This window comes from Echinops telfairi, unplaced genomic scaffold, assembly GCF_000313985.2.
Source record: "Echinops telfairi isolate 266 unplaced genomic scaffold, ASM31398v2 ScPeMD7_7424;HRSCAF=8462, whole genome shotgun sequence".
NCBI classification, from domain to species: Eukaryota; Metazoa; Chordata; class Mammalia; order Afrosoricida; family Tenrecidae; genus Echinops; species Echinops telfairi.
In genome coordinates, this window is record NW_022111324.1 from 22,221,610 (window position 1) to 22,233,714 (window position 12,105).

At 37.9% G+C, this 12,105-nt stretch overlaps 1 protein-coding gene across 1 annotated transcript in view; it reads left to right on the forward strand.

Annotated features, from left to right (window-relative positions):
• XPR1 (xenotropic and polytropic retrovirus receptor 1) overlaps nt 1–12,105 on the forward strand; it is a 183,754-nt gene that overhangs the window by 129,602 nt on the left and 42,047 nt on the right. Inside the window, exons 8-9 of the mRNA XM_045297982.1 lie at nt 3,968–4,158; nt 4,365–4,544. Coding sequence (XP_045153917.1) covers nt 3,968–4,158; nt 4,365–4,544 — 371 coding nt within the window. The remainder of the gene's footprint in view (nt 1–3,967; nt 4,159–4,364; nt 4,545–12,105) is intronic.

Consider the following 12,105-nt stretch of genomic DNA (forward strand, 5'->3'; position numbering starts at 1 on the left):
AGAGTTGTATGAACCACTAAGGACCAGCACCCATTATTTGGTTGAATCCCTTTTTCTGGTAAAGAGAAGTGTGTGTGTGTGTGTGTGTGTGTGTGTGTGTGTGTGTGTGTGTGTGTGTGTGTGTGTGTCAGCCAGGCCCCTCTTCAATAATCAGCTTACTGTTGATGCATGTGTGGTGTACTGGCACCTGGACAACTCCATTTCTGAATCTGTTCCTGAGGGGGTGGTGGGTGGTGGGTGTGTCTCAGCCAGGCACCTGGACAACTCCATTTCTGTATCTGTTCCTGAGGGGTGTGTGTGTGTGTGTGTGTCTCAGCCAGGCCCCTCTTCAATAGCACACCAGAGTTGTATGAACCACTAAGGACCAGCACCCATTATTAAAAGTGGCCTTGTTCTGTTACTTTTCTATGTAAAGAAAGAGTTGTTTGCCCCAATGCCCGTATACATGTTATATCTTTCCTGATGACCTCAGACCTTGGCTTGACAGTTTGTCACAATACAGTCAGCATGTCAGAACTTCATTTCCCTTTATGACTAAATAATATCTTGTAGTGTGTATATATAACAATTTGTTTATCCATTCTTATTTTGAGACACATTTTGGATACTACTACTTTTGGCTATTGTGAATACTGTACTGCTTCTGGAAATATGTGTGTGCATGTCTCTGAGTAGCTTTTTCTGTCATTTGGAGAGAACTATGTGTCTAGGAGTTTAATTACTGAGCTATTTTTTAATCCTATAGTTTATATAGTTGTATATAAGCCCTAAGTACTAGCCAAAAGGTTGGCAGTTCAAATGCACCTGGTGGTGCCTCATAAGACAGGCCTGGCAAAATGCTTCCAGCGGTCACAAGCTTAAAAAGATACAATACTTCTATCAGACATAGACGGAGTCTCGGGTGTCAGAACTGACTCAACAGCAACATGGTAATTCACTCTAACTTTCTGAAGAATTGCCAAACTGTTTTCTGCTGAGACTGCAGCATTTTACATTTCACCAGCAATATTACAAGAGTTTCAATTTTTCACATCCTCATCACATGTTATGTTTCCTTTTTCTGATACTAGCCATCTGAGTGGGTGTATCTCATTGTGGTTTTGATTTACATTCCCCTAGTGACTAATGAACAAACCCTGGTGTGCAGTGATTAAGGGATCTGCTGCTAAACAAAAAAATTGATGATTCTGTAAAAATTCAACCTTGAAAGCCTCATTAGGCAGTTCTTCCAGCTTTAATGATGTTGAGCACTTTAGGGAGCTCCAGAAGCGTAGTGGTTACAGGTTGGGCTGCTAACCACAAGGTCTGCAGTTAAGAACCACCAGACGCTTCATAGTAGCTTTTTCTCCTGTAAAGAGTTACAATCTCAGAAACCCACAGAGGCAATTCTACCATGTCCTGCAGGGTTGCTATGAGTCAGAATCGACTTGTTGCGTTGAGTTTTGGTGTTATTGACCATTTGTATACCTTGAAGAAATGGTGCAAGTTCATTTTCTAGTTTTTAATTCAGTTGTTTTCCTTTCTGTTACTAAGTTATAGGAGTTGCTTACATATTCTGGATTTTAAATCCTTATGAGATTGTGATGCATACATGAAAAAAGCGAAAGTCATATGAGAAACACAAGAAGAACCAAAATGGGTGTCAGAAGAGACTCTGCAACTTGTTTTTGAGCATAGAACAGCTAAATGTGATAGAAGATATAATATGGTGAAAGAGTTTAGTAGAACATTTCTAAGGGCAGCTCAAGAAGATGAAGTATTAAAGTGAAGTTTTGCAAAAACCCTTAATTAGAAAAGCAAAGGAGAAGAACATACTTGGCATTTCTAAAACTGAAAACTAAAGAAAAATCAAACCAGTTCTCTGGGCAAAATATTGAACAGTGCAGGAGGCATCAGAAGAAGGAGGAATACACAGAGTCACTGTGTTAAAAAGAATTTGCCAGCATCTCACCATTTTAGGAGGTAGCATTTAATGAAGAACCGATAGTATTGAAGGGGAAGAAGTCTAAGCTGTACTGAAGGCATTGTTGAAAAACAAGACTCCAGGAATACCAATTGAGATATTTCAACAAATGGATGCAATTCTGTAAGTGCTTACTTGTCCATTCCAAGAAACTTGGAAGACAGTTACCTAGCCAACCAGCTGACTTCCTACAACAAAGTTAAAGCTTTAATCTTAACAAAATCCTGCAAGGCCTTTCCCAAAGTGCTTCTAGCTAACTCTCCCACTTCTCGCTCATTCCGCTTATAGTGACCTTGGTCTTCTTGCTAGTCTAGGAGCACAGCGAGCTCATACCTTTCCTTTCACCTAGTGCTCTAGTCTCTCATATAGTCACGTGATTCATACTCTTATTTCCTTAAGGTCTCCACACATGCCATCTCCTGAGAGTTCGCTCTTTAACCACCCTGCCTAAAGAGCATCTACTAGCACTCTTTATCTCCTTGTCATAATTTATTTTTCTTGAAAGCATTTATCACTGTCTGACATACAGAAGTTTCCTAAAGAGAGGTATTTTGTCTTCTTCCTTTGCTCTCTACTTAACTCATCGTTTAGAATAGTTTTGTGTTTAATAAGCACCTACTATCTGTCAAATGGATAAACATGATTTTGGAAGAAAAACTTAACAATGAACAAACTTATTATTGGGTATTTGATATATGTAGTTCACATTTAATTTCCTTAACTAACTTATAAGAATAGACATTTTCCCCATTGATCAACAAGAAAAATAAGACTTTTAAATTTTTAAATAATTTCCCCTAATATAACTAGGATTCAAAATTTGGTATATACTACTTGACACCAGAGCAAAGTCATTTTGTATCTCTTTTTTTAAAAATTAAATATGCTATGTACTGTAGAAAATAAGTCCATATATAATTAAATTCAAATGAGCTAACAATAAATATTATAGTTGTTTGGAACATGGAAAATCCCCAAAGTTTGACTAAAAATCAAAACTATTAATTCACTGAATCTCTGAACAGCTAAAGATGTGGCTCTGAAATAATAATAAGTAGAATTTGAACTGCTAGAGAATAAAAGCAAAGACCATTTAGATACAGTTAACTGAGTGAATGTGGAAAAGCAAATTTGTTAAAAAGCTTATCAGACTCATCCGGAGCTGAAATTTAATATTTAGGGGTGCTGTGAAATAAGTATCAGAGAAATTAGTTCCACATCAGGTTGTGTAGTGAACTTGAATGCCTGGCTATGGTGTTTGAACATTATAATTATTGGGGAGTGACCGAACGTTCATGTGGATGTATGGCAATAGAATGTAGTACTTAAACTTGGAAACAAAACTGGTTTCAAATCCTGTCTCTGTTCTATTCTAGCACAGTGAGCCTGAGTAGATCACTTACCCTCTCTGTGCTTTTTGTTTTCTTATCAATCAAAAGGAGCTAACTTCTTTAACTCACAGAGGCATTGTAAAGATTATTGAGTTAATGTGCATAAGAATGTTTAGAGCAATGCTTAGCACATGGTGAACATCAGTAAGACTTAAATATGACATGGTAATAATTACAAATATTAGCTATTTCTCTTCTATTATAGTTAGAGTGATTTCACATTGCCTTTGTGTGTACTGTTCTTTTCAGTTTTCACAACTCTGCTGGTAGTATTAGTATATCCTGCTTAAGCCACAAAAGTTGTATCATGCCAGAAATCCTTAGCTGACAAGACTAAGTCATAGTACCATGACTCTGTTCTATGAAACGAATGGAACAATCAAATGACTTGACAAAAAAATTGAATTTTAGGAAATTGATTAAATTCTTCAGTGAAATGAAAAAAGGAAACCTGTAGTCAGGGTTATAGGGCTCTTTAAATAATTTAGATTTTGATTTTATTTGTGAAAAATTCTTCTGCCACAGTCATATCATTGTAAATGAAGAGAAAAGATAACGAAAGGAGAAACTATGATGAATTTTATAACTAATCAACAAATTAATATTCTTTCAGCTGTATTTAAACTTGAAACAGAAAGAAGTGTGTGGCCCTTGATAAGAATCTATCGGGGTGGCTTTCTTCTGATTGAATTCCTTTTTCTACTGGGCATCAACACGTATGGTTGGCGACAGGCTGGAGTAAATCATGTGCTCATCTTTGAACTTAATCCAAGAAGCAATTTGTCCCATCAGCATCTTTTTGAGGTAAACAAAGCAAGACATAAAGTTCACGAATATAGTTTGCATTAGCTAGAAACCTGGATTCGTGGGTATTGGAATCTGTCTTCTACTTGAAAAGGGTTATTAAATTAATAACTAAATACCCTTACCTTGGTTTTATTAAAGTTATTTCTGAATCTTGCTGAAAGTATAAGTAACAAGTTTTTTCTCTTTTTGTCTTCCTTTACCAGATCGCTGGATTCCTTGGGATACTGTGGTGCCTGAGCCTTCTGGCGTGTTTTTTTGCTCCAGTCAGCATCGTCCCCACATATGTATATCCACTTGTCCTTTATGGATTTATGATATTCTTTCTTATCAACCCCACCAAAACTTTCTATTATAAATCTCGGTTTTGGCTGCTGAAACTGCTGGTAAGTCCAGAAATTTTTGTACCATTTCTAGAGTAACCCATTGGTCACTCGTGTCCTCTAGAATGAAGACAAAGCTGCTGGGTACCCTGACATCAAAAAGCTCCTTTCACATCATATTATAAGTGAGTGGTGCCCCAGCTCCAGAGCCAAAGAATACAGTGTGACAGGTAATCTTCAGTTGTACTTTAACAGGTACACCTTGGCCCTGGAAAAACACTCATGCATTTCTTCCTCCTAAAATGCAATATAAAGTGGCCAGGTGTTGAAATTATTTTGTAAGCTTTAATTATTTATCACTTCATTGTACACTTCTTTAGCCACCTATTAAAGGTGATCCAGTGGGTTAGCATTGGTCAGCTAACTGAAAGGTTGACAATTCAAACCTGCCAGATGCTCCATGGAAGAAAGATGTGGGAGTCTGTTTCTATAAAGAGTACAACCTCAGAAACCCTGTGGAGAAGTGATACTCTGCCATTCAGAGTAGCTATCAGTTGGAATAGACTTGAAAGCAGTGGGTCTGGTTTAGTGCTTTGTAGTAGAACTTTATCAGTATCTTAAAACTGTGGTAAACCTATTATTATTGTCCAGTTAAAGTTAACGTGAGTAGTTGTCTTAGGTATCTAGTGCTTTCAAAAAAAACAAACTCACTGTTGACTCATAATGACCCTGTAAAACAGGGTGGAAATGCCCCCTGTGGTTTTCTGAGACTGTAACTCTTGACGGAGGAGCTGGTGGTTTTGAATTATTGACCTCCCAATTAGCAGCCCAGTGCATAACCACTACACCACCAAATCTCCAGTGCTACTGTGCATAAAATATCACAAGTTGATAGCTTTAATAAGTAGAAATTTATTCTTTCACAATCTAGACTACTGAAAGTCTGAATTTAGGGTGTCAGCTCTAGGGTAAGAAGACACTCTGTCCTTGGATGAAGGGCCTTCTCTCCTTTCAACTCCTGTGGACCCAACATTCCTTGGCGATTTCCATGGGTCTTGACATCATTCTTCCTCTGGGTCTAGGGATACCTAACACAGGAATCCTGGATCTGAAAATTATGCTCTGCAAAAGCTCTTTTTCTTGGTGACTCGGGCCTTTTAGTCTTTTGACTTGCCTCTTTCTACTTAAATCTCTTGTAAGATAAGAAGTGATGGAGTAAGGGTGTTACATCCTGCCTTCCAAAAAACCCCCAAACTCACTACCATCCAGTTGATGCCAACTCGTAGCGACCCTATAGAACAGGGTAGAACTGCCCTCGTGAGTTTCCAAGACTGTAATTGTTGATGGGAGTGGAAAGCCTCATCTTTCTCCCTTGGAGTTTCTTGTGGTTTCAAACTGCTGACTTGTGGTTCCCAGCCCAGCAAGTAACCACGACACCACCAGGGGGGCTCCTCACCCTGAGATTAGGTTTCATGTTCTACCCATTGAGATAACCAGGTGCCTCATCCGATCTTAATACCCTTATATTTAATTGGCTGATTATATCACATATAACTGCCAGATTATATCATTACATAACTGCCAAACCACTAAGCATTCTGGTCCAGTCAAGTTGGCACATATTTTAAGAGTTGACATAATGTAGTCCATAACAGTGGTCAACCAGGTTTTTTGTTGTATGGCATCACTCACAAACTCACTCACTACTATTAAGTCAATTTGAACTCACAGTGACCTATAGGACAGGGTAGAATTGCCCCCTTTTGGGTTTCCAAGATACAACTCTTCTGAAATAGAAAGCCTCATGTTTCTCCCTCAGAGTGCCTTGTGTTGATCTCAAACTGCAATCCTTGAGGTTAGCAACCCACTACACCATTAGTTCCCTAAAAGCAGTGGGAATAGCTGGTCAGATCACCGACTTTAATATGGGAAGTGTATTTCTAGGCTTGTTTATGATAATTTCTTTTTCTTCTAATTTACCTATTTCTTAATCTTGAATCATAGAGTCTACAATTTCTTGGGTAGAAAAAATGAGCTGTATTTTTTGTGATAACATTAAGATAGATATGCTCACTCATTTTTTTTTGTTTTAAATTCCATTTCTTTGTGAGGGATGGTTTGGGAGTTTTTTCCCCCCAGCAATTTTATTGGTATATAATTAACATATCATACAATTCAATACTTAAGTCACACCAAGAAGAGCTATTTAATCATCACCACAATCAGTTTTAGAAAATTTTCTTCATTCTTGTACTCTTCCTTTCCCCCAACTTCCTTGCCATACTACCAGGGAACAATTAATCCAATTACTGTCCTAGATTTACCTGTCCTGGATTTTATATACAGAAAAACATTTAAAAACTAACAAAGATAACAAAGTAAAACATAAAAACCCAATCGGAAAGAAAGTACTAGAGAAAATACTAGAAACAAGAACAAATGTAAATGGATCGTAAGGGTGATCAAATGGAAGGGTGCTAAATTTTAACCTGATTACATCTGCAACAATCCACTTTTTAATTCATTCTGCATATTAACAAGGCTATTCACATCCCTGGTCCATGGCCAGAGGAAAATCACCGGGCACTTAATCCATGTGTATTTCCCATTTGTTGTTGTTGTTGTTCTTAACTGAAACAGCTTTAAAATAAGTCTAGAGAGAGATCAAATTATAAGATAGTACATTTGACTTTTGACTTAATTATATCTGCCATAATCGACTATACAGTGCTTCCTGTATGATTGAAAGGGATTCACTGGAGGCTAAATTTACCACATGCAAATAGATTTGGGGCTTCTCCTGTCATCCATAGCCTTCTGCAAACCAGGTGTTCACGATTTAAGCTGTGATGCCATTCCTTCCTTTAGATTTAGCTTACCTGCTCCCTCTTAAACCACTTTTACTTAGAAAATGAATTGGAATGCTTTCATATAGTTGGTTCTCAGCTTATCGATTATAAGTAAAAGTAATTGGCCAATCTATACACCAAATTAAAAACCAAACCAGGTAACCTTAAGTCAATTCTAAGTGAGGGTGACCCCAAGTATGTCATAATAGATTCTGCTCTGTAGGGTTTTCAAAGGCTGATTTTTCAAAAGTAGGATGTCTGGTCTTTCTTCTGAGTTGCTTCTTGACAAATTCAAACCTCCAGCCTTTCAGTAAACACCAAATGTGTTTGCACATTTGCACCACCCAAGAATTCCAGTCTCTGTCCAAGTGTTCGAGTTCACTCTTTTTCACCTTATCGACCTACCACTTTGAAGACTCTTTGGTTTAGCAGAATTGTGTTGTGGTGTTGTTGTAGTTCTTAAAAGTTCACTCACTAAAGCTTTAGCAAAAAAAATCTGTTTTAAATACAAGGGGACTTTTAGAAGCTTGTGGAGAAAATCTCTTAGCTTTTAATTTTATTTTCCATCAACTTTTTGAAACCACTTTGTTTGACTTACTTATTTAAAAGAAAATGGTTAAATATCCAGTAAATAAAAGGCAGTACATATTCCAACCGGAGTAAGTGTGGCAGTCACAAAGCAAAAATGGCTCGCGTCATGATGCCCCAGCCCCAGCATGATTTATTTGTATCTCTTATGAAAAGTTCACCTTCTACCAGGGCTTTGATTATAAGTTGAAAATCTAAGCCTAAAACTGGATGTGAATTCTGACAAGATCTGCACATTCCTTGTGGTATAGCCAGAGACTAGGTATGAATTCTGCCCTGTGGCACCTCAGGGTTCAGGAGTTGCTGTGTCAGTCATAAGCACATTCTCACCTACATTTTGTCATCACATGGCAGCATGTGTTTTAGAGGTGATGTTTTTCCTTTAAGGGCACAGGGGCTGTTGTTTTTGTTTTGCGTGAAATTAGAGAAAAATACGAGCTATTCTTTCTGTGTCTTCAGATTTATACAAAACAAAAAACAAAAAACAGTGCCAGTTGTTACAAGATAAGTTTACCATTCTCGTTTGAGGTTATCTGTCATTTTATTACTAGATTTTGTGACTTTTTAAACTGTTAGTTATGACATTATTTTGGTTATGATGAAATACATTTACAATTATAGGCACCTATTGTTTTCTGCCTCCATTTTTATTGTGAAATTTCTATAAAGTTACTTTTAAATGAAGAAAACGTAATTGTTACTGTGATTTCATTAATGGGATAACCATTGTGTACATTTTGTACTATTTCCCGGTACATTCTTCTTTGTCTAAGTCGCAAGTTGTGATCCATGCGTGACCAATTACTGTTATTAATAGAATGATCCCCTATTGGGTAGACATTTATCTATGCATCTGTTTTATGTTTGTTAATAGATTAGGCCTTGTTGACAGAATAAATTGTCAATGATGATATAGTAATAGAATAATTGTAAAAATGGCTATTGTCTCATCTGACCTCTAATATTATGTGAGGAAGGAGAGAATCAATATAACCATCAAGCCCAGGATCGCCTCCTGTGAGATAAAGATCAGACATACCACCTCTCCAACTGTTTTACTGGTTCTGACACCAACCATCTCTCCACAGAACTGACACGCTCTACTTCTCTGTTGGCCTTGATAATTTGTTGCAATGGCCGCACAGAACTCACAAACTAGGTTTACACTTATGGTGTTTATTGACTTACAATTCAGTAACAACTCAGATTATAGTTCCTAGATAGGGACAGCCCCTCAGCAATGCCCATGGACTGGACTCTCCTGGTCTCCCTGGCCTGGCTTCTGTGCCGCTCCAGCTAGTGTTACAAAGTTGTTTTGCTCTCTGATAAATGCCCAAGAGGCACCCCTTCTGCCAGAATGCTTCCTGCCTGAAGGCACTCAGCTCTCTCACTCTGGTCGACAAACCTACTATAATCACCTGGCTCTATAGCAGCAGTTCTCAGCCTGTGGGTCGCAACCCCTTTTGGGGTCAAAGGACCCTTTCACAAGGGTTGCCCGATTCATAACAATACCAAAATTACAGTTATGAAGTAGCAACAAAAATAATTTTATGGTTGGGAGTCACCATAACATGAGGAACTGTATTAAAGGGTTGCGGCTTTAGGAAGGTTGAGAACCACTGCTCTGTAGGAAGAAAAATCCACTGTTTTGTCCCCAGCTGGCCTCCTTGTGATGCTGTAGCTGTTTCTCTGCAATATCTTCTTTAATGCTACACCTGCTCGAGCTCTTTGTCTCTCTGCCTTTCTCTTCTGGGAAGTTCTTGGTATAGGAGCCCAGGGTCCAAAGGATACACTCTACTCCTGCACCTTCTTGGTATTAGTGAGGTCCCAGGGCTTCAACTTTAAGATTAGCTCTCTTTAAAGTCTTATAACAGAATTACAAAACTGACCAATCTCTCTGTTAGTGTTCTATATACCCACCTCCCAAAGGATTCTGTGTACCTTTACAGCCTCTTTAATGTCCTTGGTAGAGCACATGCACCTTATTTGCATAGTCCCACCCAGTCACTGTGGAAGTTACAAGATCATACATAGCTAAAATGGCCACATTAAGTAATTCACTGCTCCACAATTTTAAAAAATGTACTATCAGAAATAAAGAGATAAAGAAGCATTGTAGTCTGTTGTTTTGTGTTTTAAGTTATAAATAGAATGTTAACATTTATAGACCATTCTAATTTTAATGACCTATTGACTTATTTAAGTATCATTGAAGAAAACTTACCCTTAAATTTATTTATAATGAATGTTTCTACCCTAATTATTTCTCTGATCATACCTTTGTTTGAAACTTAATGTTTTTCTCTCTCTCTTTAATTTTTAACGTTAAAGCACTTATATCACTTGCTGTACTTAGAGGCACTGGGCGTCATCTGTATCTGGATCGAATCTGAATCTGCTGCCTGCTCTTCTCTCCCTGCTCCCAAAGGCTTTAAAATTTTTATATAAGAAACTGATTTCTTAAGATGAGAATATTAGGTCAAATTAGTAAAGGTTAATTGTATCCTTTAGGTTCTACATCATCTCCCAGATATCAATTTATCCTAATTTTGAAAATCCAATTAGGAAACATATACAATGCCTCTCATAATTCCTAATCAAAAATATCAACTTATAGTAAGCTAATTAAAATATTTTCTTTAGAATCTATACTATATAATTTCAAAAGCAGTTTATGTCCATATCTTCTATGATTGAATATATAAAAATTTTTAAATCATTCTTTGGACTCATACAACTCTTATCACAGTCCATACATACATCAATTGTGTAAAGCACACTTATACATGCATTGCCCTCATCATTCCCAAAATTTGCTTTCCACTTGGGTTCCTGGAATCAGCTCCTCATTTTCTGAAGATATAAAATTTTTGCACATGTTCACTATAAGAATAGATGAGACAGGTATTGTCATTTAATATTGACTAACATCATTATGCCAAGTACTATTCTGAGCATTTTATATATGTTAATTTATGTGATGCTTTGAATAACCTATGAGGCATCCCCATTTAACAAATAAGAAACCGAGGTTCAGAGAAACCAAATAACTAGCCTGAAGTCACACAGCTATTAATGGAGAGGGGGTTATGAGCCCTGGCCTCATAATTGAAAAAATGATGTGGAATGACATCTGGCCTCTTCTGACTTCACCAAGGGGAAGGAAACTCCAGTTCAACTCCTGCCCAAGGCTGAGTCCTATGAGGCTGAGGTCACTCAGACATACTTCCACCCCTTCAACCTTGTGCACTAATTCTGACACCAACTGTTCCTCCCAAAGCACTTTCTGCTTCTCTGCTGGGTTCAAATGTTCATTGCAGTGAGTACACAGAATTCACAGATAATACTTAAGATTATGAAGTTTATTATGAGGGTTAACAAGTTACAACTCAAGATCAGAAATGCACAGGATATAGTTCTTCTAACCAGCCCAGCCACATCTCAGCTCCTCAGCATCTTACATTACACATTTGGTGTCTGCCCTACTTGTTACAAAGTTCACTTAGTGCTACAACAAATGGCTGGAAGGTCACACCACTTCACCTAAGCTACAGCCCAAAGGTGTTTGGCTACTGTAGCTCTGTGGGTGAACAAAACTAACACCCCCTGATTAAGTGCCTGGAGGCAAACCCACTACACAAGCAAGCCTCCTGCCTAAAGCTTTATTTACTCTGTGAGCCTAGAAGCCCACCTATCTTGTGCTCTTGGTGCTCTACCAATTCTTCGCCAGCTCTCACAAGTCTCTGGTGTTGCAGATCTGTCTCCTAGATTTGGAAGGTTCAGTAAACAGGAATCTTGGAATCCAGAGGCATTCCACTTCTGGCTCTTTCTTGATGGCAGTGAAATAAATCCTCTCTCTAACAGTTTTAATGTGATATAATCCGCGTATCATTCAATTCAGTAAGCCAATCATATCAAGAAGAGTTGTACAATCATTGCCACAATTCATTTTAGAACATTTTCTTCTTTATTGTCCTCCTTGTTGTTAGCTCCCTGTTTTCCTGCAGTACCCCCTGCCATACCCCCAAGAAACCATTAACCAGTTACTGTCTCCCTAGAGTCACCATCGTGGTTGAAAGTCACTCTTCCTGCCTCTTAAGATGGCTCCTTTTAAACCCAGAAAGATAGCAAAATAGACCAATTTCTTCATTAGAGTCCCACTTGCCTTATGTGAGTAGTCCCTGCCC